Source organism: Poromitra crassiceps (genome assembly GCF_964638095.1).
Source record: "Poromitra crassiceps genome assembly, chromosome: 1".
NCBI lineage: Eukaryota > Metazoa > Chordata > Actinopteri > Beryciformes > Melamphaidae > Poromitra > Poromitra crassiceps.
The window spans coordinates 121,003,813-121,027,245 of record NC_139623.1 but is presented as its reverse complement, the minus strand read 5'-3'; the positions used below and the strand labels follow the sequence as shown (position 1 = coordinate 121,027,245).

General features: G+C 43.5%; 1 protein-coding gene across 5 annotated transcripts in view; it reads right to left on the bottom strand.

Annotated features, from left to right (window-relative positions):
* Positions 1–23,433, bottom strand: part of dpysl3 (dihydropyrimidinase like 3) — a gene marked incomplete at its 5' end in the record, with an annotated part of 181,146 nt that overhangs the window by 4,663 nt on the left and 153,050 nt on the right. For 4 of the 5 annotated variants that reach the window (XM_083638675.1, XM_083638676.1, XM_083638677.1 and 1 more), the window contains 2 exons: positions 10,155–10,329; positions 18,234–18,413. In XM_083638675.1, coding sequence (XP_083494801.1) covers positions 10,155–10,329; positions 18,234–18,413 — 355 coding nt within the window. The remainder of the gene's footprint in view (positions 1–10,154; positions 10,330–18,233; positions 18,414–23,433) is intronic. The other variant, XM_083638679.1, reaches the window with a different exon arrangement.

The window sequence follows — 23,433 nt, the reverse complement described above, 5'->3', positions numbered from 1 at the left end:
TGGCTGTGAGGTCAGATTATCATGATGGTTTCTACCAGGCTACTTACAGTATATAATGCAGTTTCACAGATTTTCTAGAAATGAGTATCAATATATTGAAACAAGCCAGAAGAAGGCTAAGATGAAAATTTTCTGGGGTGTATATAGTAAGCATTTTAAAGGTACATTCAGCAATGTTTTCGTGTTCAAATAAGTTTTTTTTTTTTTTTTTCCCCCACCTTTGTTTATACAGGGAAAAAAAGTCCCTTGAGAGCAAGCTCTCATTTTCAAGGGAGCCCTGTTACAGTAAAACATTTACAGTAAACACATGTTACCAGACAGACAGTTACAAACAAAGCAGAGGATACATCAAGTAAAACAAGAGCATACATTCTGTAGGGTATCCTCAAGGAGTGGTCTAAAAGAATTAAAGGAAATAAATTGGTCAAGTTTTAAAATGTTCTGGAGCTTGTTCCATCTGTCAGGGGCATAAAAAGAGAAAGCAGTCCTCCCTAGGTCCGTCCTTACTCGCGGAACAAACAATCTGATGTGCGATTGTGCACGTGTTCTGTAACATGTGTTACTCAGATTGATGAGCGAAGTGTTAAAGGCCCATTCCGTCGGTTCTGGCGAGAAATAAATGTGCACAAAGTGTTTATTATTGGCAATGAGTGAATGCGCCTTGACGTAACTTAAAAATGGCGACCAGGGGCGTTTCTCTCAGACCAGCCGTTCAGAACATACATGGAAAAACCGCAGTTTCGAAGTGGATAGCATCTCCCGCCACAGCTAGAGGATGTGACGTCTTGCGCGTTCACGAGCTTGTCTCTTGTCCTAGACGCTAACAGGAAATGGCTGAAGTAGCTTTTAACGTTACGTTCGTCGCTAGCTGCTAGCTAAAGGAAACAACAACACAGACTCCAGAAAAAGTCCAGACTAAATAAATAAATATTTATCTAATGAAGCCCGTCTGGCCAGACAGCAGCAATGTGACCGACATCGGGGGGAAACTAGAGTCAGGACTGTGTTTTCGGTTCATGAAGGAAACTTGCTGCTTGTAGCTACTGTAATGTGGTTTTGACCAGATAACGTTAGCTGCTTGCTAATGGATTTTCAAGATTCAAGATTTTTACTGTCACTCCGTAGTACAAGTATCTGACCACCTGGTCAGAAACTCTGCTAACATTACCGTCTTGTGTGAAGTAATGCAACGCTAACGTTACTACCGTTATGCTTATGGTCATGGAACATTATTGTTTGACTGCATTTAGCTGCGGTGGTGAGTCTGCCTGAACGTTAGCTTGATGCTATACGCGGCTAACTAATAGATTTAGCTATATTTATAGAAATTACCACCAGCCCCACTAATAACGTTACTGTCTTGTGTTGATAATGAATCTAACAGTCGGAAATATGCCTAACGTTAGCCTACTGTCTGTTATGCTTACGGTACATTGTTTGACTGTTCAGTTTGGACGGTACCGTACATACAGGGGGAGTAGGCTATTTCCTGGCTTGTGCTAACATGAGTATCGACTTCCCGCAGCCAGCAGGCTCTGACTGCAGTTGGCTGCAGTGGGACTGCACATACTAGTAACGTTAGCTTGATGCTAATCGCGGCTAACTAATATTAATTTACATTTATAGAAATTACCACCAGCCCCACTAATAACGTTACCATCTTGTGTGGATAATGAATTTAACAGTCGTAAATATGCCTAACGTTACTGTTATGCTTATGAAACATTGTTTGATTGTTCAGTTTGGTCAACTCCAGGCATTACACGGTACCGTACATACAGGGGGAGCAGGCTATTTCCTGGCTTGTGCTAACATGAGTATCGACTTGCCCGCAGCCAACGCAAGCCAAAACACGACCAAACATGCCACAATAACGTCCCCTAATTCATCCAGAATCCTTCCTGGGCATCTCGAGGCTGATCTGACCGATAAATTGTCCAGGTTGCCGTTTTCAAGTGACTTTTATGAGTTAACGTTACAAAGCAACGAACAGCTCTGCTGTTGCCAGGCAAATGCTTGTGCGCATGCGAGTATGGTGCCCGCACGTCAGCTCGTTCACACGCTGCCTGCAGTTACACTAACGGCCACCGGCGTCAGTAATAGTGAGTATTGACGGATTGGGCCTTTAAATGGCTCTATATTCTGACATCAATCACTGAAATAGCGTGTTTGGTCAGTGACTTGAAACTCCCAACCTCCCGTTGCCCTCTCTCTCCTGTAGTCCTGCAGGCAGGGCGGACGTATCTCCGCAACCATAACTCATAAGCCGTTTTCACACATGTGCTTTATACCGGGAAATGACCAGAAACCGGTGTAATGCCTTCATGTGTGAAAGTTGTTTTCCGGTATAAGCGCGACCCCGTCATCGCGGACATTTCACCAATTTGGAGCTTGTCATAAGAAAAGAGCAGTATGTCTGCTTCATGTGTGGGCGTGCCGATTTCCCCCCCTCCCCTCTCTGCTCGCACTCTGGCCAGTCCTTCAGTCCTCCGCAGCAGCCCGACACACAGGACAGACACAGCGAAAATGGCAGCGGCTTGTTCTGAGAGTCTGAAGCCGCCCAAGCCGCTTGTAGAGAAAGCCGATGCACGAAGCGAAATGTGAAAGTATTTTGCTTACGTTGCTGACAGCGAAGGCAAGCCCCTGGACACATCAAACGAAGCCAGTCTGTAAAAAGTGCTTCAACGAGACGCAGGTGAATGGATAAACATCAAACCAGCGAGGCTATTTCTCTTCTTCAAAGATTTCAGTTCAAAGACTGGTTAGTGAATGTGAAGGATACAACATACATGCCCTCTTAAGTCAAACGAGTGTGATTTATAGTGTGACAAGCAAACTTATTTCACCATCGGAGTTTTGCCGACCCCCACAATAAGGACGATTCCCCATCCAAGTGCACACGTCACCCTCCCCCCCCGACCCCCCTCAAATAGAGGTATTTTCGCTGCCGTTTTTCCACATGTGATCCCTCAGGTGTGAAGGGAAATTCCGGGAAATAGGAATTGATTTACAGGTAATTTCCCTGTCTGTATGTGTGAAAACAGCTATAGAGACTCAAGGATGGCGGCATTGGATTCGGGGTGAAAAAATACATATACTTATTCATCAGCATGCGATCTGACCTTCCGTTTCCATTTAACACTTATTTTAACACAAAAAGATCGCTGAATGTACCTTTAAAGGATGGATTCAGTCACATATTGCACATACTGCTGTAGTGAATAAAGTCACGCTCTGTCTAGATCAGTGGTTCTTCAACTTTTGGCTTCTGTATCCCTTCCCCTGATTTCTGAATCCAACCCGACTACAACATTTTGCTTAGAAAACTACAAGATAGTAGAAAGCAGTGGCTCTAATTGACAAAAGGTCCCACATGAGCTGTTTTCAAAACAGCTCTCAAGACGCATCTTTTCAGCCAGGCTTTTCCCCATTAGTTAGATTTTTCCCTCTACCTACAGGTCCTCCCCCCCTCCCTACTGCCCCTTTTCCCTACCCCCCCTTCCTGACTTGTAAAGCGACCTTGGGTTTCTAGAAAGGCGCTATATAAATTTGATTTATTATTATTATTATTATTATTACATGGACACATTTAGACTGTGGCTCCGTGGGGACAGGCTGACTCATGGGGACAGGCTGGGGACAGGCTGACAGGGGACTCGTGGGGACAGGCTGACTCATGTAACTATGGCTGCTCTGTTTGAATAGAAGACCGTGGAAACACACACTTTTTTTTTTAAGCCACTTGCATTTGTACTGCGCACAGAGTTTCATTGTTTGGCTGTCGGAGCAAGACAATTTCTCACACTAGTTCTGTAGATCTAATCCAACACTGACCTTACACAAGGGCACAATCAGGCGGTCACTCAGCAGCTCTGCATAATGGAGCAGATGTCTGATGTGAATTCACACTGTTATGATCTCTCACATTAGATAGGCTTTGTTCAATAAACCATGACTCAATATAGCAGATGTCTGGACTGAAATATTTACATTGTACATCTTAGGCCTTTTGCCAACACTCTTGTCCAGTGTGACTTACAAGTAAAGTCAATTTAAGTAAATGTATTACTGTAGATCAGCAACATTACAAACAAACCATAGTTAGCAGTGCAAAGCTCTGGGCCACAACAATATTGCTCTCAATCAATCAATAGTATCCTTAATACTACAGTATTTGGCAGAGACCCTAAAATGGTCATGGAGCTCAGAAAAGGAAAGAGAAAGCTGAGAAGAGAAAGTACGACCTGATTTGTTTAGATGAGATCAGATTAGAGTAACCTGACGCTGCCAGCTGGTTTGTTTCACAGAACCTTCTGGGAACTCGATCTTGGAAACGGGTTAAAATGGGGCAGGCACTTTAAAAAAATACTTGGCAGGATTGGATGAACCATCTATCGCCGTTCATACATCAGAACGGTAACATGTCATTTTGTAGTATAGGCTCATAGGCCACGGCCCCTTTTAGGGGGAAAGCCGCCATAGGAAAAGACTGTACAAGAAGGCGAAAATACTTCAAACAATTGATATTAATATGCCGAAGAGTTGTTGTGTTGTTGGTTTCACTAACAAATCAAAACCCCCGGATCTGCAATGTTTTTTTTTTTTTATAGAGTAGGGCTGACAGTCAATGTGGATATCGATGCATGTAACCTGGTGGTCACAGAAGGGACATGAATCACATGATTGACTATGGATGAAATTTTCTATGTATCTTGCGCATTCTATGGCCGGCTGAGTAATATATTGTCATGTCATGGTGTCTTTGGGCATTTATAAACAAAATTAATTCTTTTTTTCCCCCATCAAATTTTTTGGCACCGCTATTTTATATTGAAGTCAACGGCGAGTGGCTTGTGTTTTCCCCCTAAAACGGGGGCATATTGCCGTTCTGGTCTATCACAAGCTAACTTCAACCACTTAGGACTGCCTCCTCCTTCTTCAGATGCTGAGTGGTCGGCACCACTGGTGGTTCGGATTCAAACCAATAGATTGAAGCTTGGCAAGATGGATTTGTCGCGTGATAGTGAGCTCCTCGCGCAAATTCAGCTGTCTCGCAATCCACATTAAAGCAGAGTAGAGGTGGAAGGTATGTGAGAGGGGATTTGCTTTGGAAGACGGAGAGTGACTCTACTCTTCTGACTGAGGTGGAACTGGGAAGATTAGTTTATTAAGTAATATATTTTCTGTGTTAATGATCAGAAAGCATATGGGTGAATAAATATGCGTATACTGTATGTTGCCATCCAATATCCATCCCCATCACCTATCTTCCTCTCACTCACAAAACATTCTTAGGTGTAGTATTGTAAATACACCCAATGAAAAACCTATCACAAAAAAGAAAGCATATTTGAATCGATATCTGTGTTCTCATGGTGGTTTATGCTGTGGAAATGAAATATGAAATAATCGTCACAAAGAAAATCGCAGGAACATAGAAGTCATCATCAAGTCAGCCTGCATAGCAGAGAAACAGTCAAATGCATACTGTAGGTTCAAAGGCTTTGGGGTGTTAGTGTTAATGTTGACTCATCTAGAGTTACAATGTAGTTCACATCATAGAGGAGTTTGGGTCAAAAGTGCCATCTGGAAGCTATTAATTATAGGTCTTTATCTGGCTCCACGTCAAAACATGTAAAAACTAGAACGACCGCAACGCGGACTTATGCCTCCGCCATTAGTTCATTCTACAGTCCAAATCGCCATTTGAGGCAAATTGGAAGAAATTCCGTCAAGGCGCTCGTGAGATGTTGCGTTACAGAGCTTGAAAATTGGGTGTGTGAGGTCACAGTGACCTTGAACTTTGACCACCAAAATGTCCTTGAGTCCAAGTGGACGTTTGAGGCAAATTCGAAGAAATTCCATCAAGACATTCCTGAGATATCGCGTTAACAAGCTTGAAAATGGCATTCGAGAGGTCACAGTGACCTTGACCTTTGATAACCAAAATGGAATCAGTTCATCCTTGCGTCCAAGTCTATGTTTGAGCCAAATCAGAAGAAATTCTATCAAGCCGTTCTTGAGATATTGCGTTAACAAGCTTGAAAATGGCGTTTGAGAGGTCACAGTGACCTTGACGTTTGACCACCAAAATCTAATCAGTTCATGCTTGAGTCCAAGTCGATGTTTGAGACAAATTTGATGAAATTCCGTCAAGGCATTCCTCAGATATCGTGTTAACAAGCTTGAAAATGGCGTTCGAGAGGTCACAGTGACCTTGACCTTTGACCACCAAAATCTAATCAGTTCATCCTTGAGTCCAAGTCGATGTTTGAGGCAAATGTGATGAAATTCTGCCAAGGTATTCCTGAGATATCATGTTAACAAGCTTGAAAATGGCGTTCGAGAGGTCACAGTGACCTTGACCTTTGACCTTTGACCACCAAAATCTAATCAGATCATCCTTGAGTCTAAGTGGATGTTTAAGGCAAATTTGATGAAATTCCGTCAAGGCGTTCCTCAGATATCGCGTTAACAAACCTCGTACGTACGGACGGACGTACGTACGGACAGACGGACAACCCGGAACCATAATGCCTCCGGCCTGGCTATCGCCGGCGGAGGCATAACAAACACAGGAAAACAGCCAACTTGAGCTCACTCTACATTTAGCTGCAACTTGTCGATGTTGTGGCCCATTAAAACTCAAATGATCCAAATAGATCAGGTTTACGACATCCATAAACGTTATGAAAAAGCTTATATAAAGGCAACATCCTTAGAAAGTACCATGATCATATGATTGCACATACCGTGGGAAATGCATGCCATACTGTGCACATAAGGAATGGGATGATGATGACTGTGTGTAGGCCAACATGTTAGTGGCCCTAAAGAGAGTACTACAGCAGGGGTGTCAGACTCATATTAGGTAGAGGGCCGGATTTGTTCAACTGAGACCTCATGGGGGCCGGATTTTTTTTTTAACTAAAATCAATTCGACTCATTTACCCATTTACTTCACAAAAGAAATACTGCTCTTTCCATTTCTCTTGAAACTGCCTGCATTCCGTGTCAACCTTTCTCTTTTTCGACAGCATCTTGTTCAGGGGCGGACTCGGATCATAATTCAGGCCGGGCATTAGATACCAAGCAGGCCAGGCCGATACGGCGTGCCCACTAAGCTAGTGAACATAATAAGAAACAGCTATTCTGGAACAACATGTAGAGTGATACATGATGGACAGCTCACAAACCAGTTCGAGATCAAGACTGGGGTCAGACAGGGTTGTTTACTATCACCATTCCTGTTTTTACTTGCCATTGACTGGATAATGGGAAAAACCACAGAACAAAAAAAGAACGGAATCCAGTGGACTTTATGGACACAGCTAGACGACTTAGACTTTGCAGACGACCTGGCACTACTCTCACATAGGCACCACCAAATGCAAGAAAAAACCAAAGCACTGGCAGAGACTTCCTCACAAGTAGGACTCAACATCCACAAGGGGAAAACAAAATACATGAAGTTAAATAACACCAGTGCAGAGCCAATCAACCTAGGTGACTGCACGTTAGAGGAAGTAGAGTCCTTCACCTACCTGGGGAGTATCATCAGCAACCAAGGCGGTACGGAAGCAGACATGAAAGCTAGGATAGGCAAGGCAAGGACAGCATTCCTACTGCTCAAAAACATCTGGCACTCTAGAGAGATACAGCAACTAACAAAAATAAGAATATTCAACTCCAATGTGAAATCAGTCCTGCTCTATGGGGCAGAGACATGGAGAATAACAAAGACTACAACAAATACAGTGCAAACCTTCATCAACAAATGTCTCAGAAGAATCCTGAAGATACACTGGCCAGACAAGATCAGCAATAAGGACCTATGGATGAAGACCAAACAACTCCCAGCAGCAGACGAAATTGGACGAAGAAGATGGAGATGGATCAGGCACACACTGTGCAAACCTGTGTCAAACACCACCAGACAGGCTCTAACATGGAACCGTCAAGGGAAGAGAAACCGAGGTCGGCCTAAAAACACCTGGCGGCGGGATCTCCAGGCAGACACCAAGAGACTGGGATGCACCTGGTCGCAGATAGAAAAGAACGCCAGTGACCGAGAACTCTGGAGGTCCCTTGTCGACGGCCTATACCCTGGTAAGGGTGTCAGGCATAAGTAAGTAAGTCATTAACACAGAAATCATGTAATGTGGTATCAGTAAACTTCAAAGAGTATACTCATGTTCACCAACCTTTGATGCTTTATACCAAAGGGGCAAGACAGGAAAATGATCTAATGTTCCAGCTTTTTCCGGAGAGTTTTATATTTCAGGCTCAAGTTTTGATTAATATCTTCCTGTGGGCAGAGGAAATCTCCCACCAGTGTCTATACGTGACCCGAGAATTACATTTGGACAAATAAGGAGAAACTATGGCATATTAATCAGGGAGGGATGGGATGCTCTCCTCTGCCTAGTGCAGCTTGAAGTAGTTTGCTGTAGGGATGAACCATGATATCGGTCACGTCATCAGTATCGGCCAATAAAGGCTTTAAAATGAAATGTCGGCAACCCTACCCTGGGAAGAGCATCATCTACAGTAAGCCTGTTTAAGTAGGATGAATCTTATAGTTTTGTTTGAAATAAAATGTTGTATAGAAATATATATATTTGGCATGTTTAACATAAGCTAAGTTTAAGTAGTGTTCTTAATTTGCCCAGTGAATGTGTACATTTTGAAAAGCATTGTATTTATGTCTGTATTTGCCAGAGGGCCATCACGATAAGAGTAGGCATAATAATGTTTTTTTCTTTTCTTTTTTTTTCCAATTTTGCATACAATACTGTTAATTCCACAACAGGAGATACTTGATGTTCTCTGAAATAGAAATAAAAACGTGCATATCGGGAATCGGGCAAAAGAGTTGGAAAATATTGGCATATCGGCCAAAAAATCGAATCAAAATTAAGATAAAATCCAATATCGTGTATCCCTAGTTTGCTGAGTTCTGTGTTGCTCCTGGTGCTTTCTAAGACAGAGCGGTGCAGATGCATATTCTTACCCTAAACAGACAGATGGATGAAGGACAGTCTGACAGAGAAGAGGAGGGAGGGACTGGATGAAGGACAGAGAGGAGGAGGGAGGGACTGTATGAAAGAAGGACAGGGTGGAGGAGGGATAGACTGTATGAAGGACAGGGTGGAGGAGGGAGGGACTGTATGAAGGACAGGGTGGAGGAGGGAGAGACTGTATGAAGGACAGGGTGGAGGAGGGAGGGACTGTATGAAGGACAGGGTGGATGAGGGAGGGACTGTATGAAGGACAGGGTGGAGGAGGGAGGGACTGTATGAAAGACAGGGTGGAGGAGGGAGGGACTGTATGAAGGACAGAGAGGAGGAGGGAGGGACTGTATGAAGGACAGAGAGGAGGAGGGAGGGACTGTATGAAGGACAGGGTGGAGGAGGGAGGGACTCTATGAAGGACAGAGAGGAGGAGGGAGGGACTGTATGAAGGACAGGGTGGAGGAGGGAGGGACTGTATGAAGGACAGAGAGGAGGAGGGAGGGACTGTATGAAGGACAGAGAGGAGGAGGGAGGGACTCTATGAAGGACAGAGAGGAGGAGGGAGGGACTGTATGAAGGACAGGGTGGAGGAGGGAGGGACTGTATGAAGGACAGGGTGGAGGAGGGAGGGACTGTATGAAGGACAGAGAGGATGAGGGAGGGACTCTATGAAGGACAGAGAGGAGGAGGGAGGGACTGTATGAAGGACAGGGTGAAGGAGGGAGGGACTGTATGAAGGACAGAGAGGAGGAGGGAGGGACTGTATGAAGGACAGAGAGGAGGAGGGAGGGACTGTATGAAGGACAGGGTGGAGGAGGGAGGGACTCTATGAAGGACAGAGAGGAGGAGGGAGGGACTGTATGAAGGACAGGGTGGAGGAGGGAGGGACTGTATGAAGGACAGGGTGGAGGAGGGAGGGACTGTATGAAGGACAGAGAGGATGAGGGAGGGACTCTATGAAGGACAGAGAGGAGGAGGGAGGGACTGGATGAAGGACAGAGAGGATGAGGGAGGGACTGTAGGAAGGACAGAGAGGAGGAGGGAGGGACTGTATGAAGGACAGAGAGGAGGAGGGAGGGACTGTATGAAAGAAGGACAGGGTGGAGGAGGGAGAGACTATATGAAAGCGGTTGCGCTCACCACGTGCTGCAGGGTTACCTGCTAGGCTAAAGCCAGACTGGTGCAGGTTTCTGACGGGCTGCTTGGTGGGGGAGGTGCGTGCCGAAGCTGAGGGGGTACCGCCCCGGGACATGGGGGAGAATTCGGACACCGGGCCGTCGTACATGCCCCTGGGTACTGCCCTCAGGACGGCCAGCTGCAGGACAGAAACAGAGAGACACATTATAGTGTTTAGTATCACAAACCAAGCCATCTCCAAGCCCACACCTGATTCTCATTACACTACTTTCATATGCCTGTTTGTGTCTGAATGGAAGATGAATATTTTCAGGCAGCATTTTCCTGTAGGGAACCAGTTCCAGATTTACACACACACACACACACACACACACACACACACACACACACACACACACACACACACACACACACACACACACACACACACACACACACACACACACACACACACACACACACACACACACACACACCTCTGCAGACGAGAGCAGGACAGGCAAAAACTGACAAACTATGTTATTAACTATGTTATCTTATATCAAGCTTATTTTTAGGATGTTTTTAGTGAAATCATCTCACTGCACTGGCAGATAATTTGACCGCTTTTAACAACAACATTTGGGATACTGTAACTTCAAGCTTTTCTTCATGGTTTGATTTGTTGAAAGGCATTTTGGCATGTACAATATCGGGTGAAATTTATTGAAAGCAGCAAGATGATCTGTCAGTGCAGTGAGCTAATCGGACTAAAAATATCATGAAATAAGATCGATGTGTCTGGAAACAAGATAAAATCACTGGACGGCTTGTCATCTTTGCATCATACACACACACACTTTTGCATCCGTTCGCACGCCGGCACGCGCGCACACACACACACACACACACACACACACACACACACGCACGCACGCACGCACGCACGCACGCACGCACGCACGCACGCACGCACGCACGCACGCACGCACGCACGCACACACACACACACACACACACACACACACACACACACACACACACACACACACACACACACACACTGCCTGTCAGTGATGTGACTCAATGGAATCTTGGAAGCTGACTTCAGAGTTCAAAAAGACAATGTGAATGAAGGAAGCATAACAGAGGCTGCTACCAAGATAAACAGCACACTGTTACTATGGCCGCACTCACAAACAAGCCCATTCTCTCCTCCTTCAGCCAGCTGTGCATTGGACAACTGCTGTACAATGAAATCTCTGGGCCCATAATGAAAGAAGGCTTTGGGAAAACAGAGAGATCTGCTTTCAGTTGAAGACGATATGAATCAAATGGGAAAATGGGGTCAATTGATTTTCACTACAGAAATAGTTTGTAGATTAGCTAAAGATAGAGCTGTGGTTTTAAATGATCTCCTAATACTTTTATCGCAATCGGATAGTTTATTCAGTGTTTGAATGATGATGAAAATACACCTCCCAATCTTTGTTTTTATATATTTTATTTTAGCTTTTTCAGAACATGTACAAAACAAAAACAAACATGCTCAGACACAGGAAAAGAAAAATTTAAGAAAAACTAAACAAAGACATACGTACAACATTCAATATTACAACATGGTTACCATTTGCATAAGGTGCTTATATTAAAAACTGCGCTTGGGGTCTCATACAAGATGGGACAATACGAGTCCAGTCAGGCGAGTCATTCATCCCCCGTGACCTCATCCAGGTAGGACAGAAACGGGTCCCAAATGGCAGAGAATCTGTCCAGTGAATTGGTCCTTGTGAACCTAAGTCTCTCCATCCGCACAACTGAGGTCATGTCCGTCAACCCCAACTGGAAAGAAGGCGAAGTAGAAGACTTCCATTCTTTTAAGATTAGTTTTTTGGCAACAACTGTCCCTTGTGTCAGAGATTGTTGCACAGTTGTGGGGAAGTCCAGAGAGAGTTCCGAGCAGCCGAAGATGGCAAGTTCTGCTTCGGGCTGAAGGGTTCTTTTATAAGCCTTTGAGTACCAGTCAAATATCTTAGCCCAGAATCCGGACAGTGAAGGGCAGAACCAAAAAGCATGTGACAATGTGCCCTCCGACACCTACACCTCCCAATCTTAATTAAAAAGTCATACTGCAATATAAAAGCTATTTTCAAGAGGCACTTATGGTAATCAGGGATTGTAAGCGCATTTTTTATATCAAATTGTGTAAATTGTGTGATTCATCAAGGTTTGATTTGATGCCGCGATATTTGATTTTTTTGTGGCCGATATCCGATATGCCGACATTTTCCAACTCTTTGGGCCGACTGCTGATGCCAATATACCAATATACTGTATGCAGATTTGTTTTAACCTAAACTCTCCTGTAGTGGAATTAAGGCATTCTTACGCCTACTCTTACCATGATGGCCCACTGGCAGATGCAGACATAAATACAATGCTTTTCAAAATGTACACATTCACTTCACAAAATAAGAAAACTACTTCAACTTATAGGTTATGTAAAACAGGCCATATTTTTATTTATCTAACATTTTCTTTCAAACAAAAGTGTGAGTATTTAGTCAAGCATCAAGCTTTTTTTAGGCATAATCAAAGCATAATTTTACCGACCTGTCATTTCGGCAGAAATGTTTGTTTCAGGTCGATGCCGATATTTCATATTAAAGCCTTGATCGGCCGATACCCATACCGTGCATCCCTACTTACTACTTTCTGTTATAAGACTCTCTTCAGTTTCATGCTTTCATTGCACAAATTATGTGGCTCTCATGTCTGACTATTTTCAGTTCAATCTGTTGGAATGGATTTTTATATTTAGGCTTCGTTTACATAATGATGAACCACACTAACATGCAACTTCAGGGAGTCAACACTTCATGTATTGAGTTGCTTTTGATGGAAGTTTGAAGCTAATGCGGAAAACATACCGAATTACCTGCCAGTGTGGGTGTAAGATCTGCTCGCCTACAAGATCGGCTCGTGCATGCATTGTGATTGGCTGTACATCGGGCACGTGGGATCAACATGTGGAAAATGTTGGACAGCTTTACATTAGCTAACAAGCTAAGCTACTGATGTTATCAGACATTTGGGAATGTTAACACATTAAGTGCCAGAGACGGACTAATTCGTCTTACATAATCCAGCGCTTAAGTGCCAAGGACGGACTAACTCGTCTTACATAAAGATTTTTTTTTTTTGACAGTGGGACATCAATCAACCGCTTTTACATCTTCGAGATAACTATTTGGAGCAAGAGCATGTGTGTAATCTATTTTACCGACCACTAAGTGGCGACAGAGACCGAGAGAAGTCACAGCCACGGGACCCAAAAGCCACAAAAGCAGCCGCCTCCCGGACACACACACACAGAACGGACAGAGATCCCTTCCCCCCAGAGCCGCGCAGCAAGCGCGAACACACACACACACACACACACACACACACACACACACACACACACACACACACACACACACACACACACCGCGGAAGCAAGCCATTCAAGGAAATGGCGATTAGTAATCCATTTCAGACTCGTCTTGCCCGACAGGCAAGCAGGCAGGCAGGCACGCAGACAGACAGGCAGGCAGCACAACGCGCTTCTGACACGCCCGCTGAAGCCAGGAGGAAGGAGGAGAAGACACACGGAGGGAGGAGTTTGAATGAGAGGGGTGTTTCCTGTTGTTATGGAGGAAATTACTGTTCAAAACTATTGTTTAGAATGTCTGACGGTCTTACTGATGCCAAAAATGAATGGTTAAAGTGACTGTTTCACAAAAAGCCATTTATCTCTGAATAAATTTCCAGACGCTGAAACCATGCTGTACTCAACGGCTAATATCTACATAACTACTAACTCTGCAAACTAACTCTTTTAGACAGAGAAAGCACACATTCTATTAGTTATTTTTAGATGATTGATGTTCATGAATTCTTAACAGAAAAGAATCCTCGGCTGTTCTAAAATGAGCCAGAATCGTCAAAAACACCCCTGGCACAACTTACCTACAGGAATGAAAACATGGCTGGCATTCAATGTGTTAATACATTGAAATATGAATCATACAAACATTCAATGATCATGATTCAAGTGTACAGGCCCGTTTCTCATAAACATGAGCCTTAGTTTTTGCAAATAAATGTTGTGAGAGTTCATCTGTAGTCGCGGACCCCGAGCCGAGCAGATTGGCGGTCAGATCTTACACCCACTCCAGCACAGCTGGCGTGCAGTTCCCCGAAAATGTGACTCGACGCAGCTGACGCAAACAGCGCAAGTATAATATAATGTAGATGGGGAGATAACAGGAGAGAGTGAAAGCTATTGGCAAGTATATGCACTACTCCTTGTGCTAACGTCTAGTTTTATTATTTGTTTATTAGTCTGTTTGTTTATTATCTAGTAAGTGAAATCACAGAATTTACACATTTTGCTGGCGATTCCCCTGCGACACCCTCGTCAAGCTGATGTTCGATTATGTACTGTATGTCTAGCTGCCGTCGGCTAGGCTCCAAGTCAAGGCTGATGTTGGAGCATGTTCCAAGCTTAATACAGTTATTTTAATGAAGGAAGCTGTGTAATGCGAGGAGCTGGCTTTACCTACATTCACATTTAACTCATTGGCTGCCAGCCATTTCTGGAAAACGGATGCTCCCAGTGCCAGCCCTTTCAGAGCGTTTTCAGTGATTTCTCAAGACCCACAGAATATTGTGTGATATTACTATGTAAACACCGAACACGCCCAAAAACGATGAGACTCTTGTATCATCAGAAAAAAAAAAGTTTATTTGTATCATTTTCCATTCTTTAGTTATCAGCAGTATTAGATAGGTTGGTTTCACCAGAAACAGATGTTTCAAACTAGAACTGGAGATAATTAGCCTTTTGTGAAATGAAGCATTTCAAGCACATCACTGACTCTGAAGCTAATATTTTCTGATGTAGTGACACCTCAAATATCTGAACAGTAAGTTCCTTCAATAAAACAGCAAAAACAAAGGAATTGTGATGGCAAAATAATATTTTTTAGCTGCAACCAGCAGCGCTGGCCCCTGCGTGCGCAGACCCTACACCTTCTTGCTGGTCTTGATTTACTGCTGGTGGGCATCAGGTATTCCAGCTTGTGTTTGCCAATCTGTCCATCGAGCCTGTTGTCTGGGTTGGTGTTGTATGGTGCCCTGCGTGCCCCACCCCCCTCAACTGAAAACTCCTCCTCTGTGGGAGTGTCTCTGGTGGCTCTCTGCTGCACGTTTGCTCTGAACTTTCTGCTGCACGTTTCAAAGTCTATTTTCAGAGCGCTCCGCCGTTTTTGTGCGCCAGCTCCCAGCGCTCCCAGCTGAGAATAATTTAACTTTTCAGAAAGACGCTGGTGTCGGGTGCTCCTTTTCTGGCAAATAATCATATGGAGAAACTATCGCAACAGAGACAGAAAGGCTCAATTGTGGGAGCAGATTGGCTGCTGTTCACAGGCACAGCTAACGTTAGCTCCAGCATGCATCGGTTTCCGTTTCCCCATGGCTTCTTCTACTCTTTTTACTCATCTTTCTCTAATCCGGAGAGCACTGTCGCCACCTAATGGGTCCGTAAAATAGCTTATACACCTTCAAAATCCCCCATATTTTTACAGGAGATGCATCAGGCTTTGATCCACGTCCCACCGTCAAAAAACGCAATTGACGTCTTTAGAGGTCAATGGCAGCCTACGTTACTATTTGAATTGACGTCTTTAGACGTCACTGGCAGCCAATGAGTTAAAATATTTACTTGACATCCTGGCTAATGCAGATATTAAGCCTATGCCATTTGTGACATTTATGACATTTATGTAAGTGTGTCTAACCTTTGGGCCACCCTGCTGCTCTGCCCCATCTCTGTTTTAACAGTAACATTCCCCAACAGCGTTCAGAATCAAATTAGTCTTGCGAGACGACCGTAAATGGCATTTGGGACCCATTTAAATGTTACAGTAACTCCTCCCACACTGAGACGAACCTTATGTCAGTCTCTTTACTGTACTTACTTACAGTAAGTGATGCCAAGTCACAGACTCAGTATCCTGTCTAAAACCACAAAGGCGTGACCGCCCTCACAGCGCATAGACCTTTTAACATTACAGTGTATAGTCCAGCCAAACGGCCTGTGGCTGAACCCGTAGAGTCTGATGTCAGACTCACCTCCCCCGTGTGCGTCCCACTTTACTAGTCCAGGCATTAATACCTATTTTACTCACATCAATTGCAACAGAAACAAACTCAATGGATTTTGGGTTCTCAATATGTTCAAAATGAGAGAGAAAAAAAAGTCTTATTGGTGGAAAGTTTTGAAATAACTTTAATATAAATAAAGAAAATAAATATGATCCTACCAAAAACACTTTATTTTTACATTCATTTAAAGGGGTGATTTTTTGTTCTATGTAGGCAGCGAATTAAATCTTTCACACAAAATCATGATGCAACATTTACATAAAACATTAAATCTCCATCATCTTTCCTCTCTCTATGGCCTATTGCCCTCCCCTCCCACTTCATCTGTCCATTCTCTTCCAAAAATTATCTCTCTCTCTCTTGTCTGCTCTTGTCTGTCTTTCTATCTCCTTTTTTTCCAATCCTCCTACAAAATAAATGAGCTCCCCCATGGTGCTGGTAAAAAGAAAGACATTTACTTGCAGTATCTGGTTATCCTTATCTGCTTAACTCATTGAGTGCCATGGACGTCCTTCGACGTCCAATTAAATAGTGACGTAGAGTGCCACGGACGTCCTTCGACGTCCAATGCGTTTTTTGACGGTGGGACGTCGATCAAAGCCTTCCGCAGCTCCTGTACAACTATAGTAGCTATTGGAGGTCTATAACCTATTTTACAGAACCCTTAGGTGGCGACAGTGCTCTCCAGATTACAGAAATGTCAGGAATACACAGCCTGAAATAGCCTTGATCAAAGAGAACCCGCTCATGCTGCAGTCCAGAGCCATGTAGATTGTTCTGGCTGCAACTGACGGTGCGTGCGAACACAGTCAATCCGCGCACACAACTGAGTCCTTCTGCCTCTGTCTGTCTGTCAGCATAGTTTCTCCACATGATTAGCCGCTAGAAAAGCAGCAGCGCGACACTGAAAAGCCAAACCTTTCACTGCAGTCCGCGTGTGGCTTCTCCATGTTGCGCTGCCTGGGAGGCGGCGCACCAAAAGCATTCCGAAAATAGACGCTTGGTGCGAGGCTGTGTGTTACTAGTGTGGGGAGGAGTTTTCAGCTGAGGGGGGGGAGGGGGGGTGGGGCACGCAGGGCAGGACACAACTACACCACATCACTACATCAGAAAATATTATCTAGAGTCAGTGAATGTGCTTGAAATGCTGCATTTCACAAAAGGCTGAATATCTCAGCTTATAATTTGAAATGCCTGAAAACGCTGAAAACAACCTATCTTCTCCGGCTCATAACTAAAGAACGGAAAATGGTATCAATAAACTTTTTTTTGCAGATGATACAATAGAGTCTCCTTGTTCTTTTTGCGTGTTTGGTGTTTACATAGTAATATCACACAATATTCTGTGGGCCTCGAGAAATCACTGAAAACGCTCTGAAAACTCTGGCACTGGGAGCGTCCGTTCTCCAAAAGTGGCTGGCACTCAATGAGTTAATACATTCCCTGTTTTTTTTTGTTTTTTTTTTTTTTTTTTTACCGTGACTGGTACAATTCAGTGGACAGCGTTGCTATTGTACCTCCCAAGCAAAAACAACCCAACAGGCAGGCTGACCGACAGATGGGAAAATGACCAGTGAGACAGAGCAACAGTCCAATTTCCTTCTGTCCCCCAATTCAATACTTCATATTATGGTCAGCAACGTTTCTGCTACTGCCAAAGACAACAAGATACGCTTCATCCACAGCACAGGGGTGAAATAATTCACATGTGAAAAACAACTCAATAAGATGACGGTGGGTCTGACTACGTGAGACTATATGAGCACCAACCAAACCAAGACAAAATTCCTAGTATGTGAAAACCTTTGTGTAAAAATGTGATACCTTGGCAAATAAAATAATTCTGATTCTGATAAAGTGGAGACAGGCAGGTACTGTACTGGCATGGCTTACCTGCTTCCTGGCCTTAATCCGCTTGTAGGCGAAGTCAGGGAAGGGAGAGCAGGGGATGAAGCGGCCCACGCCGGAGGTGGCGTGCAGGTTCCCGTCTTCCAGAACCATCTTCCCCTGGCAGATCACTACCAGGGGGCCGCCGCGGAGCTCCATGCCCTCAAACACGTTGTACTCAGCAGCCTGAAGAACAAACATGTACAGTATGATAAGATCAGATCAGATAAGACAATTTTAAGATTAAACGACATGTATTATTGTTATTATTATTCTTATTATAACATTGACCTGGTTTCTTTCGCTTCTTATTATTTGCACAGTTGACTGTGTTGTTGCATCCCCATTATACTGCTGTTGTATATTTAAGCAATAGATCACGACAGGCTGCGGTACAGTATATGCTCATTATATCACACCTAAAGGTCGTGCTATGGCAGAGGGCAAAAACACCCTTAGGTGTGGTATAATGAACATTATCACGATCTGAAGTGATCTATTGCTTTTATAAAACGTTACCAAGTATGGTAATATGAAATTATTATTATTATTATTTAAATGTCTTAAATCAGTGTTTAAAAAATGAGAAGAGCAAAAATTAGATGTTTGGCTTTATAAAGCCCCTCTGGCCCTGAGCTAGAGGGGCTAATGTCATGGTGCTAAGTGGTGCTATAGCATGTCGTTTGCTATATAAACGACATGGCCTCTTCTGTTAATTGTAAATTGCTTCTTTATGCTGACGATTCAGCTCTGGTTGTCTCCGGTAAGAGTGTTATAACTATTCAGGCTCAATTGACTAATGAACTTGAAAATATTTATAACTGGCTTATTCATAACAGACTGTCCTTGCATTTAGGTAAAACCAATGCTATCCTCTTTGGCTCAAAGCACAAACTCCGGCTGCATCCAGATATGAAAGTTATGTGCAATAACCAAGTAATAATCAACAAAACATCTGTCAGTTATTTGGGACTTGAACTTGACAGTACCCTCAGCTTTGAAAATACAGGCAAATCTGTTATTGGTTAAGTCAACTCTAGAGTAAAATTTTTACATAGGAACAAGAAGTTTCTTAATGCTAGTTCTCTGAAATTACTTGCCTCCAGTCTAATCTTAAGCCATTATGACTATGGTTGCAGTGTATGGTACTCTGGCCTAAAGGCAAATCTCAAACAGAAACTCCAAACTGCACAGAACAAAACCATAAGATGTGTGCTTAATCTTCACAATAGGTTTCATATTCGCACTACTGAGTTTAGTAAACTTGGTTGGTTACCGATTGATTTAAGGGTGAAGCAACTTAAATTGTGTCACATATATCGCATTTTGAACGGCCTTAGCCCTGGTTATCTCAAGGAGGGTGTTGTAAGAACAAGTGAAATTCATTCCTATAATACCAGATCTGCCCAATATTAATATGTGAAGTAGGAGTGTGCACTTTTCATGCTCTTCTGAGAAATCTGACGTTTAAGTTTATTTGTCGTTTGAATGTATCTCATAATTTGATTATCATGCTGCTGACTCAACCCAGTTTCAGTAGTGTGAAATACCAATCGTACATTTGGAAACACTGGTATAGTGCCTTACTGTAGTGTTCTGATTGTTTTATTTTTTGTGTTTTAAATGTAGTGTTTTGTTTTTTTCTTGCTTGTGTGTCTTCTTATTGGACCTATGTGTCTGTCAATAAAGAGTTGATGATGATGATGATTCAATTCAGAAACCTATTGCAGGAAGCCAAACCCAAACGTCATTTTGTAACACTGCTATCAACTTTTGGAATAATTTACCTGCTTCAGTGCTGCAAGGCATAAACACTGTGAATGTCTTTAAACGTGCTCTCAAGACTCATCTAAAAAATGAGATGTTGACTAGAGAGTAATTGCAACACCTTCGCTGAGATTTCATTTGTATATATCATATATTTTATGTGTCATCGATAGACTTCCTTTTTCTGTTTTTCTTTTATAAAGTACAATTGTGTAATATTAAGGTTTTGATATTTAAAGGTAAAGTAAAGTCCCACTGATTGTCACACAATGTGTGAAATTTGTTCTCCGCATTTGACCCATCCCCTGGGGGAGCGGTGAGCGGCAGCGTGCGCCGCGCTCGGGAATCACATGGTGATTTAACCCCCCAATTCCAACCCTTTGATGCTGAGTGCCAAGCAGGGAGGCAATGGGTCCCATTTTTACAGTCTTTGGTATGACTCGGCCGGGGATCGAACTCACGACCTCCCAGTCTCAGGGCGGACACTCAGACCACAAGGCCACTGAGCTGGTTAAGGACCCCAGTGAAGGACCCCAGTGGAAATAAGCAGGCTTCTAGTTTGTAACTTTAAGCTGCTTTACTGGGCTATCCTTGGATCATTTTACTTTCGATTTACATATTGTGTACTTTTTTTACTACTGTATTGTAAATTTGTAATGGTTTTTATGCATTCTCGATCCGAAATAAACCAAACCAAACCATACAATTTGCTTCACGCAGCGAGTGGCTCTAACTGTGGTATATTGACTGTGGTATATGCTCATTATACCATTGCTGTGAGCCAATCAGATTGCTTGATTTGAGAGAGCCGTTTTATAATGTACATTATTTCACAATTATGCATGTGATGAATACATCCCTTGAATCCTTGAATAGCAGTAGCAAAATCGTATTCACATTAATACAATACAATACAATACATTAGAATACAATACAATACAATACATACATTACAATACAATACAATACATTACAATTAGAGATGCACCGATCGATCGGCACGTGACCGGAAATGGCCGATTTTCAGCTGATCGGCCGTGACCGGTGACCTGCGCCGGTCAGTCTACATAGCCGATTCTGTGTGCCGGTTGGCTGCCCCCCTTTTGCACAACCAAAGTACCGAGACAGGCAGCCACCACACCACACACGCCAGCATATACCTTCCTCGTTGTGGAATTTTTTCACCGTCAGTGAAGAAAACAAAGCTCGCAGTTTGTCACACATGCAAGTCGAAAATAAGCCGTGGAGACAAGAGGTGCGGCCGAGTCCCGCTCAGCTGGAGTCCAGTCTGAGCGGCTCGCTTCACCTCACTGGCCCCTCTCTCTCTGCTCTCTCTCCCCGGGAAGTGGTGCTTCGCCACCGTGCACAGCCGCAGCCGGCTTGGCGAGGTGAACGTGAGCATTGTGTCCAGTATGATTCCCCGACCTGCCTTCTCCATTCCACATCACTGCTGCTGCCTCAGCCTGTCAGTCATGTTACATATAGGAGAGACTATTTGTTTCGTATTGCAAATGGAACGACGGACATAATAATAAAAATGCATCGGACTCAAATGCGCAAGGTTTTCTGTGCGTGACTATCTTTTGTCGGATGGCAGATAAAAAAAAAAAATGCATACGAAATTTCGGACTGTGTGTAAACTGCCTGATATTTAGACTGAAGATCGTTACTTTAACTCATGAACTCATTTCCCCTCTACTCAAGCAGACTGGTCTGGAGCCAGGCTATAAACTCCTTGTCCATGGATCACATTTTGATGTTCTGTTGCACCTGTTTTCTTTTGGAAAAGTAAATGCATGATAGCTGTGGGATATAGGCTATTGGATTTTATTTAATTTTTTATTCATTGTATTTGCACAAAAAAAGCTCTGTCCAGTAACCTGGAACACTTTTATTTTGAGATGTGTTTGAGTGAGATGGTCCTACTTCATGCAAATGATAAGAATTGTTATATGAATCTTAATTTTCAAACAAAGTTACAAAAATGTTTGTGTAAGCTGTCAATTATTGTTCTTTGAAAGAAAATCGGAATCGGCAAAAATCGGTATCGGCAAGTCAAACTATTCAAAAATCGGAAATCGGAACTGGCCAACCAGCCAACAAAATTGCAATCGGTGCACCCCTAATTACAATACAATACAATACAATACAATACAATACATTACCATACAATACATTACATTACAATACTATACAATATGGAACGGACAAAGCCCGTCTTTATTAGACAAACATCCATGCAGAGGTGCTTTGACCCCTCCTGGCTTGTCCTCCATGGTTCAGGCCAGGAGCAGTGGGCAGCTGCAGTGAAGCACCCAGGGACCAACTTCTTCCAACCGCCGCTGGTCAGACGACGATCTTCTACATGTTTTTACCGGAGGGTTATACAGTATATGGAGGAAATCCCAAGGGAGCACGGGGAGAACTTGCAAACTCAGGGTATATGCAGGAATCCTGAAGTTAAATTCAATAGCTTTTAAGCCCTTTTTTAACACTTTTTCCAAGACCTCAACGCCACTTTCGTCACATCAGCGATAGGGCTGTAAATCACACCTTTCATCACGATACAATATTTTATAGATTCTTTGGACAACGATACGATATTTGCTGATATCACAAAGTCTGCCACAATATGATATCAATTAAATTCAGGGGTCTGCGATTGATAAGAGATGATATCCTATGCTCATTTTCATTTTACACCATCAGCACAATAGCTACAAAGTTTAATACCACTCAAATGGCAATTAACTCATTGAGTGCCAATGACGACTATCGTCGTCAATTCAAATAGTAACATAGAGTGCCAATGACGACTAAAGTCGTCAATTGCGTTTTTTGACGGTGGGACGTGGATCAAAGCCTGATGCATCTCCTGTAAAAATATGGGGGATGTCGAATGTGTAAAAGCTATTTTACGGACCCATTAGGTGGCGACAGTGCTCTCCAGATTAGAGAAAGGTGAGGAAAAAACAGAGAAGAAGTCATGGGGAAACGGAAACCGCATCGGTATGGATCGATATGCATGAAGCATAACGTTAGCTGTGCCTGTGAACAGCAGCCAATCTGCTGCCACAATTGAGCCCCTCCGTCTCCGCTGTGATAGCCCCTCCACATGATTAGTTGCCGACACCAGCGTCTTTCTGAAAAGTTACATTATTCTCAGCTGGGAGCCGGCGACAAAAACGGCTGTGAAAAAGCTGGGCGTAGCGCACTTTTCAGTGCGGAGCAAACGCAGCAGAGAGCCACCAGAGACACTCTCACGGAGGAGTGTGCAGTTGAGGGCGGTGGGGCACGCAGGGCACCATACAACACCGACCCAGACAGCAGGAGGCTCGATGGACAGATTTACAAACACAAGCTAGAATATCTGATGCCCACCAGCAGTAAATCAAGACCAGCAAGAAGGTGTAGGGTCTGCGCACGCACCAGCGCTGCT